The sequence below is a fragment of the Gorilla gorilla genome, chromosome 1, assembly GCF_029281585.2.
Source record: "Gorilla gorilla gorilla isolate KB3781 chromosome 1, NHGRI_mGorGor1-v2.1_pri, whole genome shotgun sequence".
NCBI lineage: Eukaryota > Metazoa > Chordata > Mammalia > Primates > Hominidae > Gorilla > Gorilla gorilla.
Genome location: NC_073224.2, coordinates 200,664,227 through 200,685,127, shown reverse-complemented (window position 1 = coordinate 200,685,127; position 20,901 = coordinate 200,664,227). Strand labels below are relative to the sequence as shown.

The 20,901-nt window shown below is 39.8% G+C and overlaps 1 protein-coding gene across 21 annotated transcripts in view; it reads left to right on the top strand.

Moving 5' to 3' along the window:
• Positions 1-20,901, top strand: part of LOC101146907 (microtubule-actin cross-linking factor 1, isoforms 1/2/3/4/5) — a 280,531-nt gene that overhangs the window by 68,142 nt on the left and 191,488 nt on the right. For all 21 annotated transcript variants that reach the window (XM_055392119.2, XM_055392106.2, XM_063700149.1 and 18 more), the window contains 13 exons: positions 7,495-7,661; positions 8,476-8,588; positions 8,696-8,802; positions 9,353-9,472; positions 9,620-9,715; positions 10,370-10,497; positions 10,584-10,677; positions 10,892-11,046; positions 12,584-12,860; positions 17,208-17,336; positions 18,064-18,141; positions 18,756-18,917; positions 20,343-20,447. In XM_055392119.2, the coding sequence (XP_055248094.2) occupies positions 7,495-7,661; positions 8,476-8,588; positions 8,696-8,802; positions 9,353-9,472; positions 9,620-9,715; positions 10,370-10,497; positions 10,584-10,677; positions 10,892-11,046; positions 12,584-12,860; positions 17,208-17,336; positions 18,064-18,141; positions 18,756-18,917; positions 20,343-20,447 (1,731 nt within the window). The remainder of the gene's footprint in view (positions 1-7,494; positions 7,662-8,475; positions 8,589-8,695; positions 8,803-9,352; positions 9,473-9,619; positions 9,716-10,369; positions 10,498-10,583; positions 10,678-10,891; positions 11,047-12,583; positions 12,861-17,207; positions 17,337-18,063; positions 18,142-18,755; positions 18,918-20,342; positions 20,448-20,901) is intronic.

Genomic DNA, 20,901 nt, shown 5'->3' with positions numbered 1-20,901 from the left:
AGGTTTGAATCCCAATTCTGCAACTTACTAGCAGTAAAACTTGGAACAGGTTACTAAACTTCTCTGTGCCACAATTTCCTTATTTGTAAATGGAAGATAAGAATAGCATATACTTGGTATGGTTGTTGTGAGAATAATATGAATTAATACAAGTAATCACAATAAATGCTAGTTAATATTATTACTTAAAAGAACAAGAAAATGAATAAGAAAAAGACAAACACCCTTGTAGAAAAATAGGGGAAAGCCCAGGAATAAGCAATTCACAAAAAAAGGAAATCCAAATGCCTCATATACATAAGAAGACTCCTTTTTACTAATAAGGATATACAGATCGAACAACAATAAGATACTTTTTTTTTTTTTTTTTGAGACAGAGTCTCGCTCTGTCGCCCAGGCTGGAGTGCAGTGGCGCGATCTCGGCTCGCTGCAAGCTCCACCTCCCAGGTTCACGCCATTCTCCCGCCTCAGCCTCCCGAGTAGCTGGGACCACAGGCGCCTGCCGCCATGCCCGGCTAATTTTGTTTTTGTATTTTTAGTAGAGACGGGGTTTCACTGTGTTAGCCAGGATGGTCTTGATCTCTTGACTTCGTGACCCGCCCGTCTCTGCCTCCCAAAGTGCTGAAATCACAGGTGTGAGCCACTGCGCCTGTAATTTTTTTTAAAGAGATGAGGTCTCAGCTATGTTGCCCAGGCTAGAGAGCAGTGGCGATTCACAGGTACCATCATAGCGCACTGTAGCCATGAACTCCTGGACTCAAGCTTGTAGCTGGGACTGCAAGCACACCACCATGCCTAGCTAAGATACCATTTTATACCCATCAGATTGGCAGAAGGTAAAAATTCTGAAAATACCAAGTGTAGGCGAGGATGAAGAGTGATGGGAAAACCTCTTCATAGCACTTAAGTGGAAGTATAATTTGCTACTGTTCTTTGGAAAGTAGTTTGACAATATTTTGTAGAGTTGAAAAATGCCCGTATTCTATTACCTAGGGTTTCCATTCTAATTATATTCCCTAGTGAGACCTCCAGGACTCTGAATGTGAATACTGAAAGGAGCACTCCCTTTTACCTAACTCTAATATTGGTAATAAACACCTTCTTTATCTCTGTTCCTCACCAACATAGCTGCCATTAGATCCCTCTAGCTGGGCATTTGTAGAACCACTGCATTGTGCCTTCATCTGCTGCTGCTGCTGCTTCTTCTTTTTTTTTTTTTTTTGAGAAAGAATCTTGCTCTGACACCCGGCTGGAGAGCAGTGGTGCAATCATAGCTCACTGCAACCTTGACATCTTGGGCTTAAACGATCCTCGTGCCTCAACTTGCCAAGTAGCTGGGACTACAGGAGAGTACCACCACACCCAGCTAATTTTTAAATTTTTTGTAGAGACAATTTCTCACAGTGTTTCCCAGGCTCGTCTTGAACTCCTGGGCTCAAGTGATCCTCTTGCCTATGCCTCCCAACGTGGTGGGATTACAGGAGTGAGCCACTGCACCCAGCCCTCATTTGCTTCTTGAAAGTTTTCAAGGTCTGATGCTTTATCTTTAGTGGGTGATGAGGTCAGCTAGAAACTTGAGGACATAATAATCAAGTACTTACTTGCTCAGAACAACTCGTCTCATCCACTGAGAGACTTACCAAGTCCAAACTCCTCAGCTGGGATAAGATAAGATACCAAGTCGAAACTCCTCAGCTGGGATAAAGATAAGAGAGATTACCAGTTCCTTTGTAATCTATCTTATCTTTTCTATCGGTTCCCAATTTAAACCTTCTCATTTTAACAGATCAGTCCCTTAACTACTATTTCTGTTTCACCTTATCTCAGTTTGTTTACATCCACTTTCTACCTGGAATTCCTTTCTTCCTTGGCTTTCACCTGTTCTGTAACACCCTTCAAGGATGAGTTTATATGGTACTTCTAGAAATCCTCCAGCCCACAGTAATTTTCCATTCTGCTGAGATTCTGTATTGGATATTACTATAATTATTGGTCTTTTTTGGCTATAAATTTGTTTAACTCTTTCATGTGACCTACCATAGATATAAGATGAGATTTTTTTCCTCCAGAAATTAACCTTCAGAAAAGAGATATTCTCTTTATATTTTACTTCTTATAAAGCATTTCTTGTTATTAGGCTTCCAGGGAGCTTATAGTCAGTTCATGAAAAAGGGTGAATAAATCTATGTCACCATCTGCTAGTTCAATCACTATCATTTTTTTGTAGAGATCAACTGACATAATTGATTAAACAAAAAAGAGGAATGAAAAATCTAAGAAAGTTTTAGTTATTGTTCCTGGGAATATAATCTCCTAATTTGAAGTGTTGAAAGTAATTGTATACAAGCCTTAACATTAAAATTTTTTTTGAATCACTCACATTGCATATGAAACATACACATACATTATGGGGATCACAAATAAACACAGCAGAATGAATGAAAAAAAAAAAAACCCTAATCCAGTGTTATGCAACTGGATTCTTGTGGTTTGAAATGAAATACCCAGAGACAATGTAGATTCAGAAAAGTGCTGTTATTAACTTTAAAATCTTAGAAAAGTAGACAGTATTTTCTAGAAAATTCACTAAAAAAAAGCTTTATTGAAGGAAAAAACATTGATGTTAAAGATGCATGTGAAGTTTGAATAATACAGTTTTTTGAAATTACAAAGGCAGAAAATACATTAATACTAAATGCTTAAATATACTGCTTAATTTTAAATATGTGTATATGTGTAAATAAATTTCTAAAAGTTTGGGTATTCAGGAGGACTACAGAGCTTCCCTTCCTGTATTCCTGTTTTACCTTCACACATCTGTTGTTATCTGGGAAAATATTTGGGATAATCATATGTTAGTTATGGCATGTCTCAACTAAGTTCTTGCAGGCCAAGCATGTCTTCTTTTTTTGTTTTCCACCTTTTTACCTGGCCAACTTCTACTTATTAAAACTCAGCACAGATGTTGTTGTTGCTGAGCAGTCCTCTGGCATTGCTAGTTTGGATTACTTGCTTACCTCTGTCACAACATTGATCTCTTTGTATAGTAAATTGTCTCCCTGATTAAATTGCTTGAACTTGAGGCCTGAGGCTGTGTTTTTTTATTTTGAGATATCAAGAATTTAAGCACAGCTCCTAGATATAATGGTTGCTCAAAAAATATTAACAGAATAAGTAAGTGGTGTGTGTTTTCTTGTTCTTCTCCATGGTGCCAGTCATAGTGCTAAGATGTTGTTCAGTCAATACTTATTGAATTATTAGGAAAACATTCAGCTTCTGGGAATACTTCAGAGAAGCAATTAACCAAGCTTTGGGAAGTGTGAGTTGAAAGGAAATTCAAGTGGAATTTGCATATTCTCAGGCATAATGTTGAGGCTGTTCTCCCTCTCCAAATGGCTTCCTCCTTAAAAAACCCAGATGAGGGAGAAAGATCTCTGAAACTAAAGCTGGATTTCTGCATTTGGGAGATTAAGGTAAAAGCTTCTGCATAGCCCAGAGCACAGTACTGTGCACACATATCATGTGTGAGTATACAGAAAGAGATTGATGAAAGCCAAATTTAATTACTGAGATGGTTGTGATGATAATCCCATTTTTCTCATCCAGTTTACAGTCTAGGGACTGGCCCTAATCCAAACAGGTATTTTATTTTTCTTTCCCATAGGGATCCAAACATCTATCTCATTACAACTATGTTTAAAATCTGAAGTAAAGCTGTTCATTGAAGTAGTTTTAGTGCAATATACAGAAATACTAAGAGATGAGAGATGTTATCAGAAAGATTATGGCTGTAATGAACATACAATATCAATTAACTAACTGGAATTTCATTTTTGGGTGAAGAACCCAAATACTCAGATTTCGTTTTGCTTATTCAAGTTCTGTCTTGTTTTACATCAACAAATCTATTTCCTGTTCCCAATAATGTTTTACTTTAATATGTACATGAAGCAGCTACAGTGAAGGCAGTGGGATATATCAATGTTGCATTTAGCCAGTGAAATAGGTAGCTAGAAATGTTAAGGGGAACTGAAATAGAATTGGTACTAGGAAGAAGCTGTTTATAGGAAGAGCCATGATCCATTATTGTGTCCTTGGCTCTGCAGCTCCATAGCTTCTCTCCCCACTACCGCCCCTCCCCCAGCCCCAGGTAGACCTGGAGTTGATTAATATTTTTAGTAAATTGACTCACACTGATCACATTTGCTTGAGATTGGTCGATGTGAATTTATTAATTTACAAAATAAATTTTAACTGCCAAGTGATTCAAGAATTTGAATTGGCCACTTACTGCTTTTGTTGCTTTAGAATATCTATATGGGAACCAAATAATAATCTGAAGGTTGTCAGGTGAACATGCAGTCAGAGCAGAGAGGTGGTGAGTGGAGGAATGATTTGTAGGATGGGCTTATTAGTTGGCATCATCAAAGTAGAATAGTCTGATTTCTTCTGTAGAAATGTACCTGTCAAGGGCATAAGATCCCATGTCCCTTGAATCTGCTGGGTAGGGTACAGTTTCACCTTCACAGGCATGGAGGCAGTACTTCCTGGCTTCCCTTTTCTATACTCAATGCAAGCTTCCCATACTCTTCTATTCTCACGGTCTTTCTTCAGACATCTTAGTAATATTTAGTAGCCTGCAGCTTTCTTTTATTCTAAATATAGTGTTAAAGTTCCTGGCCCTTTTTTTCCCCAATTTTAAAATATCATCTGATATTTAATCTCATCTATTATGAGTTTGTAAATTCAGACACTTGGAGATGACTTATTATTGACTTCTCCCTTGTATTGATCACAAGGGAAGCTACTACTTTCATGGTACTGCACCTGATAGAGACGACTAAGAAACAGGATGTTCTATTGACATGCCGGTGTTTTCTCTGCCCCAACACCCAGACCAAAAATTGTGTTGGGTATGCTGTTTTATTATTATGGGAAGGGAATACATGTACCCTTGGCACTATCTACATCATCTTATTTAATCCTTATAATGATCCTTTGAGAAAGTTATTATCCTATTTTAAATATGGGGAAAATTGGGCCAGGAGGCTTACATGGTTTGTCTGAGGTCACATTTCTAGTAAATGCCTTCTTTCAAACACATATCTGTCTGAATGAAAGGCTTAACATTTTTCCTTGTTAACAAGGATTATTTTTATAGTTTTTATTATAAAAATAAAGTGTGGTCATTACTCGAAGTCTGAAAAAAAGAAGAGTAGGAAGAAAAACTAAAGTCATTCATAGTCCCACTCCAGAGGAGACAAATATAAACTTGTTTACTTTACACAGTGCTTTGAATTAGCTAAGTAACCTGTCTACAGATTCTAGGTGGGCTTTATCCCAGAATACTTTTTTTTTTTTTTTTTTTGAGACAGAGTCCCACTCTGTCACCTAGGCGAGAGTGGTCTCGAACTCCTGACCTCAGGTGATCCACCCGCCTCAGCCTCCCAAAATGTTGGGATTATAGGTGTGAGCCACTGTGCCCAGCCCCCAAAATACTTTTATTTGCTTATTTTTATTATTTCATTTTATTTTTATTATTTCATTCATAAACCAAGTTATTATTAATTAAAACATGTTAAGGTCCCACCATACAACCAGCACAACACTGAGTGCAATGGGCAATGCACCAAAGGACTATGATCAATGATTCTCAGATTTGGAAGTTATTTCGTTCACAGCACCTTAGTTTCTGCTTGACACATCCAGTGGCGAGGAGCTCTCCCACATAGGGTTTGCTGTTCAGTTTTATATTGCTCTGGTTGTTAAGATGTGGTGCCAGCCCCCGTCAGGAAATGTGCAGTCTAGGGGAGATAAGATTAAATATATGAAATAATAGTCCATAATGCAAAATAACATTTATTTATTTATTTATTTTTATGTTTTTGAGACAGAGTCTCACTCTGTCGCCCAGGCTAGGGTGCAGTGGCACAATTTCAGCTCACCACAACCTCCACCTCCTGGGTTCAAGCGATTCTCGTGCCTCAGCTGCCCAAGTAGCTAGGACTACAGGTGTGTGCCACCATGCCTGGTTAATTTTTATATTTTTAATAGAGATGGGGTTTCACCATGTCGGCCAGGCTGGTCTCAAACTCCTGACCTCAGGTGATCTGCCTGCCTCAGCCTCCCAAAGAGCTGGGATTACAGGCGTGAGCCACTGCACACAGCCCAAAATAACATTTAATTAGATGATGATACAGACTGTCAGTGCTGTGGGAGTTAGACAAGTAAGAATTGAAGGAAGACCAGCCTTCAAATAAGGAAGAGATAAGGGAACCCTTATTTGTTGAGCATAACCCTGAGTTTGGGTTAGGTGCTTTAATGTGTAATCTCGCTGATTATCACAGCAACCCTGAAAAGGTGGTATTAGTCCCACTTTGCACACACAAGACATGCACTTTTTCCTCACCTGCATTATGATCTCTCTAAAATAGGTCTTGTGCTGTATTTTGGAGATTTCTTAAAATAGCTTTTTTCTTATTATAAAAATATACAGGATGTAGAATATTTGGAAAATATAAAAATCCCATGTAATGTTACTCCATAGAGGTAACTATGATTATTAGTTTGCTGTATTTCTCACATACATACAGTATTTGCACCTGTATTGCATACATAGGTGCATGCGTATGCCTTGTACATATATATGACTGTATACTTAAATGTATATTTTGTATGTCTTTTATACAAAATAATCAAGATTATTATTTTGTTTATATTCTTTTTCTTAAATTTGGTAATCATTGTCCTATGTCATTAAAATTTTCTTTGTAAAACTTTTTTATTTACTTTTTTGAGATGGAGTCTCACTCTGTCACCCAGGCTGCAGTGTTGTGGCATGATCATACTTCACTGCAGTCTTGATCTCTCGGCTTCAGGTGATCCTCCCACCTCAGCCTCATGAGTAACTGGGACTACAGGCATGAGCCACTGCACCTGGTGTGAAATTTTCTAAAGCATAACTTTTTAGGTGCTACAAAGAATTCTATTCTGCTATAATTGTGCTATGATTTATAACCAGTCAACCCCTCATTAGAATTTAAGCTTTTTATAACTTTTTGCTAAGTCACGTTTATTATGCTTTGATAAATATTCATGCATAAAATTATTTGTTTATATTTCTGATGACTTCCTATCAAGTTGTATGTATGTTTTAAGACTTGATTCAAAACTGACATCCAGAGAAGTTATGCCATTTTATACTCTCACTAGTGGCGGTGTATGATGATACCCAGTTTTAGATCTTCTCTCCAATCGTGAATACTATCATTAAAAACAAACATTTCCTAGTTTGATAGGTGAAAAATTACCTCTCATGGTTTTAATTTGCATTTCTTTGACTAGCAAGAGGGGGAATATACGTTGGAATAGTCCTCTAAAGTGCTTCCAGCCTTGGACCTTCGTTTTACTAAGAGCCATAATGTGTGGAGAAGAGAAGGCTAAAATACTTTGTCTTATTTATAATGAATTATTCTGTGTCCCATCTTTTGGCAGATCTCTGACATCTACATTAGTGGAGAATCAGGGGATATGTCAGCCAAGGAGAAACTACTCCTGTGGACCCAGAAGGTGACAGCTGGTTACACAGGAATCAAATGCACCAACTTTTCCTCCTGCTGGAGTGATGGGAAGATGTTCAATGCACTCATTCACCGATACCGGTAAGAACAGTGGAATTTCTGTGCTCCTGCAGGGCTTTTTCTCATCTCTTGTTTGTAATTAGTTATAATACTGTTTCCATCTCCTCAATCAAAAATCAAAGCTTTGATTCATTTGTTCATTTGAAAAAGAAATATTTATTTAACTACTTTTCTAGGAACTGGGTACAAGTAGCAGTGAAGAAAACAGCGGAAGTTCTTGCTCTCATGGAACTTACGTTTCAGTAGGGAGAATAGGTAATAAATGTATGCCATCAAGCAGTGGTAAATGCAATGGCAGGATTAGAAAGTGGCAGAGGTTTGTGGTACTTTGGACAGGGTGGCCAGAGATGGCCTCTTTGGTGAGCGTGTTAAAGCAGAGCCATGAGGGAGTGAGTCATCCAGGCTTCTGGGGTCAGAGTGTTCCAGTCGGAAGAAATACAAATGCAAAGGGCCTGGAGTGAGGGCTTGCTTAGAGTGGTTTAGGGACAGCAGGTGGCTGAAGTGAGGTGAGGAAGATAGGAATTCTGAATGACAAAAATAAAAATTGTTGAGTTCTTAGTGGTCATAAACATGCCCCAATTTTCAGTTCTAACCGATGATATTTTTCCCATGACATTCAACAAACCTAAACTGTATGTTTAAGTTTAGCATTAGGGAGCACTGGGCCCCTGGTGTATACTTAAAAATGGAATTTGTACTCTTCTAAACCTCCTGCTTTTTCTCTAACTCACTTAGTGTTTTTCAGCTCTGGGAACTTTTAGGAGGTTTTCTTTGTGTGAACTCATGTGTGATGTGTAGATGGTGGCCTTTCATGTGCCTTGCTGGACTTTTACAGACCCGATCTAGTAGACATGGAGAGGGTGCAAATCCAAAGTAACCGAGAGAATCTGGAACAGGCTTTTGAAGTGGCAGAAAGACTGGGGGTCACTCGCCTGCTGGATGCAGAAGGTGAGAGGGAGTTTACTGAACTTGAGTAAGGAACATGTATTCAGTATTCCTTCTTCTGGCAAGTTCCTTTGTTCTGACTAAGAAATTTCTTGTCCATTCTCTCTCAGATGTGGATGTGCCATCTCCAGATGAAAAGTCTGTAATCACTTATGTGTCTTCGATTTATGATGCCTTCCCTAAAGTCCCTGAGGGTGGAGAAGGGATCAGTGCTACGGTAAAAGAACATTTTCCTAGAAGGCCTTCTGACTTTGATTCATTTGGGTGAAATGCATTGGTTAGACACTTTCTTAAGCACTTATGGTATACTCATGGTATCAAACTATATATCCAGTATCTTTATCATACATGGACATTATCCTTGGCCCTGGAAATGAGTCTAGATATTGCTAATTTTGTAACAATTAGAATAGACTATTTGGTGCTAAATGCCAGCAAAGAATGTCCCTTTCATCCCCAGCTGTAATTCAAGATGAGGAAGTGTTTTATCAGTCACTTATGTATCAGCTTGATTAGGTAGATCATGGCTCTTTTCAGAATATTTTTAGTAGCTTGGTTTGTAGCCTTTCTTAGTGTCAGGAAATTGAACCCCATCCTGAGAGCCCTTGAGGAGCTTTGAAGCTGGTACTGTGAGCATTAAACTGAGCAGCATCTAGGCAATTAAAGGAAATGGATTTTATATAGTTTGGAGTGGCCTGAGCTACTTTCTTTTGTGCTTGTTTTGGATATTGCTAATCAGATGTGTGATGTTTACCTTCTGGCAATAGGAAGTGGACTCCAGGTGGCAAGAATACCAAAGCCGAGTGGACTCCCTCATTCCCTGGATCAAACAGCATACAATACTGATGTCAGATAAAACTTTTCCCCAAAACCCTGTTGAACTAAAGGTAAAGTCAAGGACTTAAATTTTTTTGGTAAAATCTTTCTAGGGAGTGAGTCTCCAAGCTTATCACTGCTGGCTTCTAGGTGAGGTGGTATGAAAAATTGGGTCATATAGTTTGTGTCCATTTATTCACCAAATATTAATTTTATAGGCACTTTATAACCAGTATATACACTTCAAAGAAACAGAAATTCTGGCCAAGGAGAGAGAAAAAGGAAGAATTGAGGAATTATATAAATTACTAGAGGTAAATGAGCTTATCCTTTGCTGAGACTTGGGGTTTGCTGGTCTGTACTGTTGTTGCTTCTTGATTATAGATTCCTTGTATTCTCTTCCCAAACTGCATTAATAGAAGTACTCTCCTGATGACAAATAATAGCACCACTCTCAGGCTGGTCTTAAAATGTTGTGGTAAAGGGGCAATGTCAGCCATCTCTGTTTTTTAAAGGGCTTATTGAAAAATGACATGTATTTATTCAGAAATCTTGAGTTTTGTGGACAAATTTTTCTGCTTCTCAGAGGGAAGCTAAATCTTTCCCTAGGGTGGAAAGAAGAGAGACTTCTATTCAGAATTTGATTCCTAGAGAATTTGAAGTTGTAGAAATGAGAATTTAACCTTGCCAGAATAAAAGTTATTGAGGGGAAAGGAGGATTTATAGAAAGTGTAAAAGGAATGGAATGACTTAGAGTAGGTAGTCCCTACATTCTAGAGGTGACTTTTCTGCTCTTTACCTCAAGGGTGAAGAACCTGATACATATTTGATTGTTTTTCCATGTTAGACAATAGGAAAAACTGCTGAATGGCTGGGTAAAGAAGCAAGAAGTGATGTGCAAATAATAAATCAAAACTGGGACAAGAGGGCATGGCTGTGTTTTTGGACTGAAAGAGTATCTGTTTCAGGTGTGGATTGAATTTGGCCGAATTAAACTGCCTCAAGGTTATCACCCTAATGATGTGGAAGAAGAGTGGGGAAAGCTCATCATAGAGATGCTGGAACGAGAGAAATCACTTCGGCCGGCTGTGGAGAGGTGGGTCCAGATCCTGAGAGTGGTCTGACATTATTTATTGAGCTGCTGTGAACCTTGCACATTACTATGGTTTTATCTTATTTCAGGCTGGAATTGCTGCTACAGATTGCAAACAAAATCCAGAATGGTGCTTTGAACTGTGAAGAAAAACTGACACTAGCTAAGAATACACTGCAGGCTGTAAGTCTCTGACTGTTTTGTCCAACATCTGTGTCACATGTTTCCTGCTTCTCACCCTCTGCTCTAATCGTTGAAGTTAGCAATCGAGGAATCCAGATGTATTATTTCCCTTTTTTTTTTTTTTTTGGAATTGCAGTAGACTTCTTGGCTCCCTCTGTCCTAGTGAGTGGGGCAATGGAAGTTTTCCCACTGTTATTCTCTCTTCCTGTCTCAGGATGCTGCTCACCTGGAATCAGGACAACCGGTACAATGTGAGTCAGATGTCATTATGTACATTCAGGAGTGTGAAGGTCTCATCAGGCAGCTGCAGGTTGATCTCCAGATCCTGCGGGATGAGAATTACTACCAGCTAGAAGAGCTGGCTTTTAGGTGAGGAACAAGGGACTCAAATGGAGGGCTTGCTTGCTTACTGTTGAGGCTCATGGATCAAGAGTAGAGCAAGAGTCAGGCACTTAATCTTTTAACCTGGACATTTGAGGTCAGTGTCTCAATGGGGATACTACAGGTATCTTGGGCAGGAATGTTTTGTCAGTAGAGGACAGTTTCCCCTTATTGCAGCTCCATCCCACTAAGTACCTATAGGATTACTTCAATCATTGTGGCCTTTTGTAACATCCCACATACTTTATTTTAATTAATCAAAGACAGGGTCTCACTTTCGTTGCCCAGGCTGGAGTGCAGTGGCACAATCATGGCTCACTGCAGCCTCGACTTCCTGGGCTCAAGCGATCCTTCCACCTCAGCCTCCCAAGTAGCTAGGCCTATAAGTGCAGGCTGCCATGCCCAGCTAATTTTTGTATTTTTAGTAGAGACGGGGTTTTGCCATTTTGCCCAGGCTGATCTCAATCTCCTGGGTTCAAGCAATCCTCCTGCCTCAGCCTCCCAAAGTGTTGGGATTATAGGCGTGAACCACTATATCTGGCCCATTCTCATATATTTTAGAACGACCTGCAGGGTTGGGACACAACACAACTTCTGATTTAGAAACATTGGTGATCCATCACATTCTTTTTATAGGGGAGAAAATTGAGACCCACAGAAGATGAAAATTATGTAAAGTCATGTGGCTAGTTTTTTTTTTCCTTTTTTTTTTTTGAGATGGCATCTTGCTCTGTAGCCCAGGATGGAGTGCAGTGACACGATCTCGGCTCACTGCAACTTCTGCCTCGTGGGTCCAAGAAATTCTCCTGCCTCAGCCTCCGGAGTAGCTGGGAGTACAGGCGTGCACCACCATGCCCAGCTAATTTTTGTATTTTTAGTAGACACGGGGTTTCACCATGTTGGCCAGGCTGGTCTTGAATTCCTGACCTTGTGATCCACCCACCTCGGCCTCCCAAGGCTAGTTTTACAGAGCCAAGACTAGGACCCACATCTCTTGACCCCTAATCCATTGTTTATTATACTATTTGGGAGTTATATAAATAGTATTGTTAGCTTCCCTCCAGTTAACACTGTAATTTGGCATTTGTCTTAAAAACAATTCTGAACTAGATGAAGATGTTCATAATATCACCTTGTATTCATATAACTCTTTTTCTAAACACTTTTCCTTCTATGATCTCATTTTTATTTTTATTTTTATTTTTATTTTTTTTTTTTGAGACAAGGTCTTGCTCTGTCACCCAGGCTGGGACGCAGTGGTGTGATCTCGGCTCACTGCAACCTCCGCCTCCTGAGTTCAAGCAATTCTCCTACCTCAGCCTCCTGAGTAGCTGGGACTACAGGCATGTGCCACCACACCCGGCTAATTTTTGTATTTTTAGTAGAGACGGGGTTTCACCATGTTGGCTAGGCTGGCTCATTTTTATTTTTATCCTATCTTTGTCAAATGGATAAGGAAGATTTTATTTTTAAAAACTATACTATAGATTTAAATCGTTTCCTTTTTTCTCTTCTTCCATTTCAGGGTCATGCGTCTTCAGGATGAGCTGGTCACCTTGCGTCTAGAGTGTACAAACCTGTACCGGAAGGGTCATTTCACTTCACTTGAATTGGTTCCACCCTCTACTTTAACCACCACTCATCTGAAAGCAGAACCCTTAACCAAGGCAACCCATTCTTCTTCTACCTCCTGGTTCCGAAAGCCTATGACTCGGGCTGAACTTGTGGCTATCAGCTCCTCTGAAGATGAAGGCAATCTCCGATTTGTGTATGAACTACTGTCTTGGGTAGAAGAGATGCAGGTGGGTGCATATCCAAAAGCTTATGCAGTACACTGATGTTTACTGGATCTGGAAGCTTATCTAAGAGGACCAAATTGCTTTGTGTTCCCTGTGCAGATTCCCTTAATTATTATTATTCTTTTATATGAGTGATGGGGTCTTGCTATGTTGCCCAGGCTGGACTGGAACTCCTGGGCTGAAGTGATCCTCCTGCCTCAGTCTCTTGAGTAGCTGGGACAATAGGTATATGCCACCATACCTGGCTTGACTTTCTTAATTATTGATGCTGCCTGAGACCCAAGCCCCCTTCTCCTTAAATCTTGCATGGATGAGGTTGGCACAAATTCTCACAGTCCCATACTGAATAGCATACAGTTTTCTCATTTGAAACCCTTTGGAATCTTTTCCCTCAGCTAACTGTACTCTGAGTGAGAGCTTGGTGAAAATTGCAATGTCTATACATCTGTTATCTTTTTTTTTATTAAAAAAATTTTTTGTGGGTACATAGAAGGTACATATATTTATACGATACATGAGATATTTTGATACAGGCATGTAATGAATAATAATCACATCATGGAAAATGAGGTATCCGTCATCTCAAGAAATTTATCCTTTGTGTTACAGACAATCCAGTTATACTCTTTTAGTTATTTAAAAATGTATAGGCTGGGTGCCGGGCGCAGTGGCTCACGCCTGTATTCCCAGCACTTTGGGAGGCCTAGGCGGGTGGATCACAAGGTCAGGAGATCGAGACCATCCTGGCTAACATGGTGAAACCCTGTCTCTACTAAAAATACAAAAAACTAGCCAGGTGTGGTGGTGGGCGCCTGTAGTCCCAGCTACTTGGGAGGCTGAGGCAGGAGAATGGCGTGAACCAGGGAAGTGAAGCTTGCAGTGAGCCGAGATTGTGCCACTACACTCCAGCCTGGGAGATAGAGTGAGACTCCATCTAAAAAAAAAAAAGTACAGGCTGGGCGTGGTGGCTCACACCTGTAATCCTAGCACTTTGGGAGGCCGAGGTGGGCGGATTGTGTGAGTCCAGGAGTTCAAGACCAGTCTGGGCAACATGCGAAATCCCATCTCTATGGAAAACTAACCGGGAATGATGGCGCGCACCTGTGGTCCCAGCTACTTGGGAGGCTGAGGTGGGAGGATCACTTGAGCTTGGGAGGCAGAGGTTGCAAGTGAGCCAAGATCACACCGCTGCGCTCCAGCCTGGGCAACAGAGCAATACCCCGTCTCAAAAATAAAACATTAAACAAAAAAATGTACAACTAAGTTATTTTGACTATAGGCATCCTGTTGTTCTATCAGATGCTAGGTATTATTCATTCTTTAACTATTTTTTTGTACCCATTAATCATCCCCACCTGCCTCTGATCCCGTAATACTCTTCCCAGCCTGTTTTGATTTATACATCCCACAGCTAAGTGAGAACATGCATTGTTTGTCTTTCTGTGCCTAGCATATTTCACTTAACATAATAACCTCTAGTTCCATCCATATTGTTGCAAATGACAGGTTCTCATTCTTTTTTATGGTTGAATAGTACTCCATTGTGTTTAAGTACCACATTTTCTTTCTCCATTCATCTGTGATGGACACTTAGGTTGCTTCCAAATTCTGGCTATTGTGAATAGTGGTGCAACAAACATGGGAATGCAGATCTCTTTGATACACTGATTTCCTTTCTTTTGAGTATATACCCAGCAGTGGGATTGCTGGATCATACAGTAGCTCTATTGTTAGTGATTTGAGGAACCTCCAAACTGTTCTCCATAGTGGTTGTACTAATTTACATTCCCACCAACAGCATACGAGGCTTCCGTTTTCTCCATATCCTCACCAGCATTTGTATATTGCCTGTCTTTTGGATAAAAGCCATTTTAACTGGGGTGAGATGATATCACATTGTAGTTTTGAGTTGCATTTCTCTGATAATTAGTGATGTTGAGCACCTTTTCATGTGCCTGTTTGCCATTTGTATGTCTTCTTTTGAGAAATATCTATTCAAATCTTTTACTCATTTTTAATTAGATTATTAGATTTTTTTCCAGTAGAGTTGTTTGAGCTCCTTATATATTTCAGTTATTAATCCCTTGTCAAATAAGTAGTTTGCAAACATTTTCTCCCATTCTGTGGGTTGTCCTTTTTTTTTTTTTTGAGACAGAGTCTTGTTCTGTCTTCCAGGCTGGAGTGCAATGGCGCGATCTCGGCTCACTGCAACCTTTGGATTCTAAGCAATTCTCATGCCTCAGCCTCCCAAGTAGCTGGGACTACAGGCACGTGCCACCACGCCCAGCTAATTTTGTATTTTTAGTAGAGATGGGGTTCACCACGTTGGCCAGGCTGGTCTCGAACTCCTGACCTCAGGTGATCCACCCGCCTCGGCCTCCCAAAGTGCTGGGATTACAGGCGTGAGCCACCACACCTGGCCTGTCCCTTTCCTTTGTTGATTCACTGTGCAGAAGCTTGTTAACTTGATGTAATCCCATTTGTTCATTTTAGCTTTGGTTGCCTATGTTGGTGCGGTATTATTCAAGAAACTTTTTCCTAGACCAGCGTCTTGGAAAGTATTTCTGGTGTTTTCTTGTAGTAGTTTCATAGTTTAAGGTGTTTATTCATTTTGATTTGATTTTTGTGTATGATGATGAGGGACAGGGGTCAAGTTTCATTCTTCTACATACAGATATCCAGTTTTCCCAGCACCATTAATTGAAGAGACTGTCCTTACCCCAGTGTATGTTCTTGGCACATTTGTTGAAAATGAGTTCATTGTAGGTGTATGGATTTGTTTCTGGGTTCTCTATTCTGTTCCATTGGTCTATGTGTCCATTTCTAGGCTAGTACTATGCTATTTGGTTACTATAGCTCTGCAGTATACTTTGAAGTCAGGTAATGTGATTCCTCCAGTTTTGTTCTTTTTGCTCAGGATAGCTTTGGTTATTTTGGGTCTTTTGTGGTTCCATATAAATTTTAGAATTTTTTTTTTTATTTCTGTGAAGAATGTCTTGTATTTTTTATAGGGTAAATCTGTTTTGTTTTTTTTTTATTCTCTCATTGACAGAGGAGTTTATTCTTCGTTTTTCGTTGTTGATTGTAACTTTTTTTTTTTTTTTTTTGAGATGGAGTTTCACTCTTGTTGCCCAAACTGGAGTGCAATGGCACGATCTCGGCTCACTGCAGCCTCTGCCTCCCGTGTTCAAACGGTTCTCCTGTCTCAGCCTCCCTAGTAGCTGAGATTACAGGCATGCGCCACCACGCCCGGCTAATTTTTTGTATTTTTTTTTTTTTTTTTTTTTAGTAGAAATGGGGTTTCACCATGTTAGCCAGGCTGGTCTTGAACTCCTGACCTCAGGTGATCCGCCCACCTTGGCCTCCCAAAGTGCTGGGATTACAGGAGTGAGCCATTATGCCCAGTCTCAACTTTTTTTTTTTTTTTTTTTTGAGACAGTCTCACTCTGTCACCCAGGCTGGAGTGCAGTGGCGTGATCTCCAGTCACTGCAACCTCTGACTCCTGGGTTCAAGCCAAGCAATTCTCCTGCCTCAGCCTCTCAAGTAGCTGGGATTACAGGCGCGCACCACCATGCCTGGCTGATTTTTGTATTTTTAGTAGAGATGGGGTTTCACCATGTTGGCCAGGCTGGTCTCGAACTCCTGACCTCAGGTGATCCACCTGCCTCAGCCCCCCAAAGTGCTGGGATTACAGGCATGAGCCACTGTGCCCGGCAATCGTAACTCTTAAGTTTAAGCAAGGCTACTGTATTCCGCAGTTCCAAGGGGCACTATTTACATGTGTTCAATGATAGTGGTTCAAATTTGATATTGCCCTTATCTTTCTAACCCTTTTGTTTTATATTAAATTCTTCCTATGTCTGCATAATATATTCCCCATGTAACAATAAATAAAAATATCCCAAAGTAACCCGTTTTAAAATTATCTTCCATTGGCCAGTAGTTGATGTCATGAAATGAAGCTAAATATTTTCAGATACTTCTTTGTTATATCAGTTATGATTGTGAAATGAAAAGATTCCATAAAGAGAAATGCCTAAACTGTAAAGTTAAGCATTTTAAGCCTGTGAAGTTCCCTTTCCCTTTTGGTTGATTACTCCAGGAATGTATACTAATAATGCAGCAGCAAAAGGCTGCTCTGTTGTATAATTGGTGGGCTCTGTTCTCCTGCTTCTTAGCGGTGATGATGGCGTAATTTTTGTGTAAGAGGCTGTAGATTGAAGGAGATGGCCTGGATGTCCTTTTGCTCAGTCCTCTACCCCTTGCTTCCTTGTCCTAACATTGGTTCTGACCATTTTCCTACCAAGCCAGCAGTAAATTATGTCATATATATATTTTTTCTTTTTCAGATGAAACTGGAGCGAGCAGAGTGGGGCAGTGACCTGCCTAGTGTGGAGTTGCAGCTAGAAACGCAGCAGCACATCCATACGAGTGTAGAAGAGCTGGGCTCAAGTGTCAAGGAGGCCAGGTTGTATGAGGTGCGTAGCCTTCAGAATCCACATTACAGGAGGGACGTGGGTGGAACGGATGAAAGGACAGTACACACAATAAAGCTGTATTGAAGGAGGAGGGTGCTCTGGAAAAGAATAATGATGATGAAGAGCGGTTTATGACAAATTCCCTTTTTACATGAAGTGTATCTGTTAATCTTTGAAATAAACTTGTGAGAAAAGTATTTTTATTAACCCCTTTTTACTAAAAAGAAAAGTGATACTGGAAGCTGAGGTCAGAATTAGTAAGTAGTGGATGCAGGATCCAAACTCAGGCCCTATGCCTCTATAAATTCAGGCAGTTTTTACTTCCCCATCTGCCTGCAGTTGAGCACTGGTTTAGAGAAACTATTCACACAGTTTCCTCTCTCCTTCAGTCACTGTTCTATCTTCCCAGTTTATATTTCAACTCTTCCCTTCAAAAAAGCAATTGAGTGGGAATCAGGCATTGGTTTTGCTTAGAAGCCTACCAGAATTGCTGGAAACACAGGATAGTGAGGTCTGTTGTTTGTAATTACCCTGCTCAACTGTTGCCCACTTAGTGCTGCTCCAAGTTATAAAATATGACTCAGAAATTTGTTGTCTAAGCTTCTGTTTTCTTAGAGCAACCAATCCATATCTCTATCTAGACATAATATTTGCATAGTTGCAACCATAACACATAGTTTACTTACTCTTTCTCTAATGTATTTTTATTTCATTCTTTTTTAATCAGGGAAAGATATCCCAGAATTTCCATACCAGCTATGCTGAAACTCTTGGAAAGCTGGAGACACAGTATTGTAAATTGAAGGTGAGTTTCTGCCGATTCTCTTACATTCTGCTCATAGAGTCTGGTTCCCCCCAATCAACTCTCTTCCCTAATTCAGAAATCTCCTGGTTCGGCCCTGTTTTGGTTTTCTGCTTATTAGGTTATATCATTTACTATGCACTTATTCATATATATTATAACATTTTCCCAATTTTCTAAATGGGTCAGAAACTACTGTTCTTGAACGTTTTAAATAAATAGAACTTATCCTAGGTATTGTGCTTCAACAAACGTGTGGCTATATGTGCTTTGAGACACCAAAACTAAAAGTTTGAGATTTGTAGAGAGGGGACTTTCCCTCTGATCTGTTGTTTTTCATCCCTGTTTATCAAGACTGTCCAGAGTAGGACAGCCCAGGACCATTCTTTATCCAGGGAGCACCACAAAGGCCTTATGAATTCTGTTTTCTACTTAGGATTGAGAAGAGTTCTGGGAGTCTTATATCAAACTTGTACAAAACTTGAGTCCATGGGGAAAAATCCAGAGATTAAGAGCAAATTAATTTCCTGAGTTATTCTCTCCTTTGATGTCAAATGTGCTATCTTCTACAGATACAAAGGCTGCCAGTCTAATCTTATAATCCTTGCTTTGTCTAGGAAACTTCTAGCTTCCGGATGAGGCACCTTCAGAGCCTGCATAAATTTGTTTCCAGAGCTACAGCTGAGTTGATCTGGTTGAATGAGAAGGAGGAGGAGGAACTAGCATATGACTGGAGTGACAACAATTCCAATATCTCAGCCAAGAGAAATTACTTCTCTGTGAGTCTAGCACAGCAGCAGGCCTGTCATACTTATTTAACAGCAGCAGAAGGAGACAGGGCCTAGTCTGCTGAAAGCTTGGGTGGCTGGAGTTGCACTCTGCTAGATAGAAATAGGGGCCCTACTCAATGCATCCATGCATGTGAGAAGTGTAAATGGAGAGAGGGACAGTAGAACCCTAGAGTTAATTTATCTAGAATGCATTTAGAAAGGCAGTGTCTTGGGTGAATAGAGCAGCAACCTGTAAATTGAGTCATTTCAGAAGCAATACAGCATTGTGGTTAAGATTATAGGCTTTGGAGTGCCTAAGTTCAAATTCTTATTCTTCTACTAACTAGCTCTATAACCTTGGGAAGTCATTTAATCTCTCTGGACCTCCATAAAATGAGATAATAGCACCACTTCAAAGCTACCCCCTCCCCTAATAGCACGTATTCCCCAACGGTTGCATAAAAGATTAAGATTTAATAAGCTAATCTAGACAAAGCATTTAGTATAGTATTGTTCAACTGGGATATACTCTGGACTTTCCACAAATTTCTGAATTCTCCTTAATTCATTTATTAACTTTTTTGTTTCAATCTCTTCGTTTGTAAAAATGGGAAGGGAAATTTAACATTGGACAATAGGACACTGCTTTTCATTCTTTTCAATGAAAGATGTAGACAAGTTAGGATTAGTTTTTGCTACTTTTAGTATTTTCACACTCAGAAGATTTTTAAAGATTTTGTAAACTATGCAAATAGGGAGTTTCTTGTTTTTGTTTTTAACATGCACTTAGACAGTTTAATTCTATTGATTTAGGGTTCTTAAAAAATATAGGCTTCTTCTGATTGGAGAATGGCATATGATTCTACTGAATTAAAGAAGGAAGAATGGATACTATAATACAATAAACAGGCTGTGTGAGAACTGAAATTAGGCTATAACAGAGATATAAAGAAAGTGCTCTGAAAGCATAGTAAGGATCAGTATCCAGCTTCACAGAAGAGCTATTTAAATTGAGTCCTGCAGTTAATAGAATTTAGAGTCAGTGGAGGGCATTGTAGGCTGAATAGTCTAAGCAAAGCCAACCAGTCATTGATACCCGTGTCCTGGTGTGTCATGTACTGGTGTGGGTACTGACGTGCAGGAACTGTCCACTCCAGCCAAGTTATCTCTTGTCTCTGGTCCAATGCTCATTCTGTGTTCACCCATTTTACTCACATCTGGGTCAGGTCCCATGTTCTTTGTGAATCATTTTCCAATAATTCCAGTGTTTGTGACCTTCTCTGCAATCCTCTGGCATGCACTGTTTATACATCTCATTTTGCCACCAATTCTATATTGTAGGTTCCTTTAAAATAGGGAACACAGCTTTTATTTATGCTATCCGCTCCCCACTGCCAAGAGTGCTTATGCTGTAAAATTGAATTCCATTTTCAGGAGTTGACAATGGAACTGGAGGAGAAACAGGATGTGTTTCGTTCTCTACAAGATACAGCAGAACTACTTTCACTTGAGAACCACCCAGCCAAGCAGACAGTGGAGGTGTGTGACTTGAGAATGTGTGAAGGTCAAATGCTGAGAGGTTGTTGTTATAAAAGTATTCAAATTAGAGACTTTGTTCCACTGAAAGACTTGGAGGAAGTGTCAGGGAACATTTGTCTTGGGTCTTCTCTCTTTTCATTCCTGACTGTTCCTATGTCCCTCAAAAGCCTGCAAACATTTTTGTTAGTCTAAGGAAACTACTAAGAGAAACAATAGAAGGGACATTGGCTCACAGCTTTCGGAGGAAAAGTGACTTGGACCATATTTCTTCAAATAGCTATCCAGACAGATCCTGACTTGACTCTTGTTGGTGTGGTGCCTTTGCCAAAAGAAGAGAAACAGTGGAAGAATTCCAGAGGAATTTATTTATGCCTGGGTTTTGCTGCCTAGATCATTTACTTACAACTGAGTGTGGAAGAGACCTTTTCTATGTAACCCCCTCTAACAAAACCAT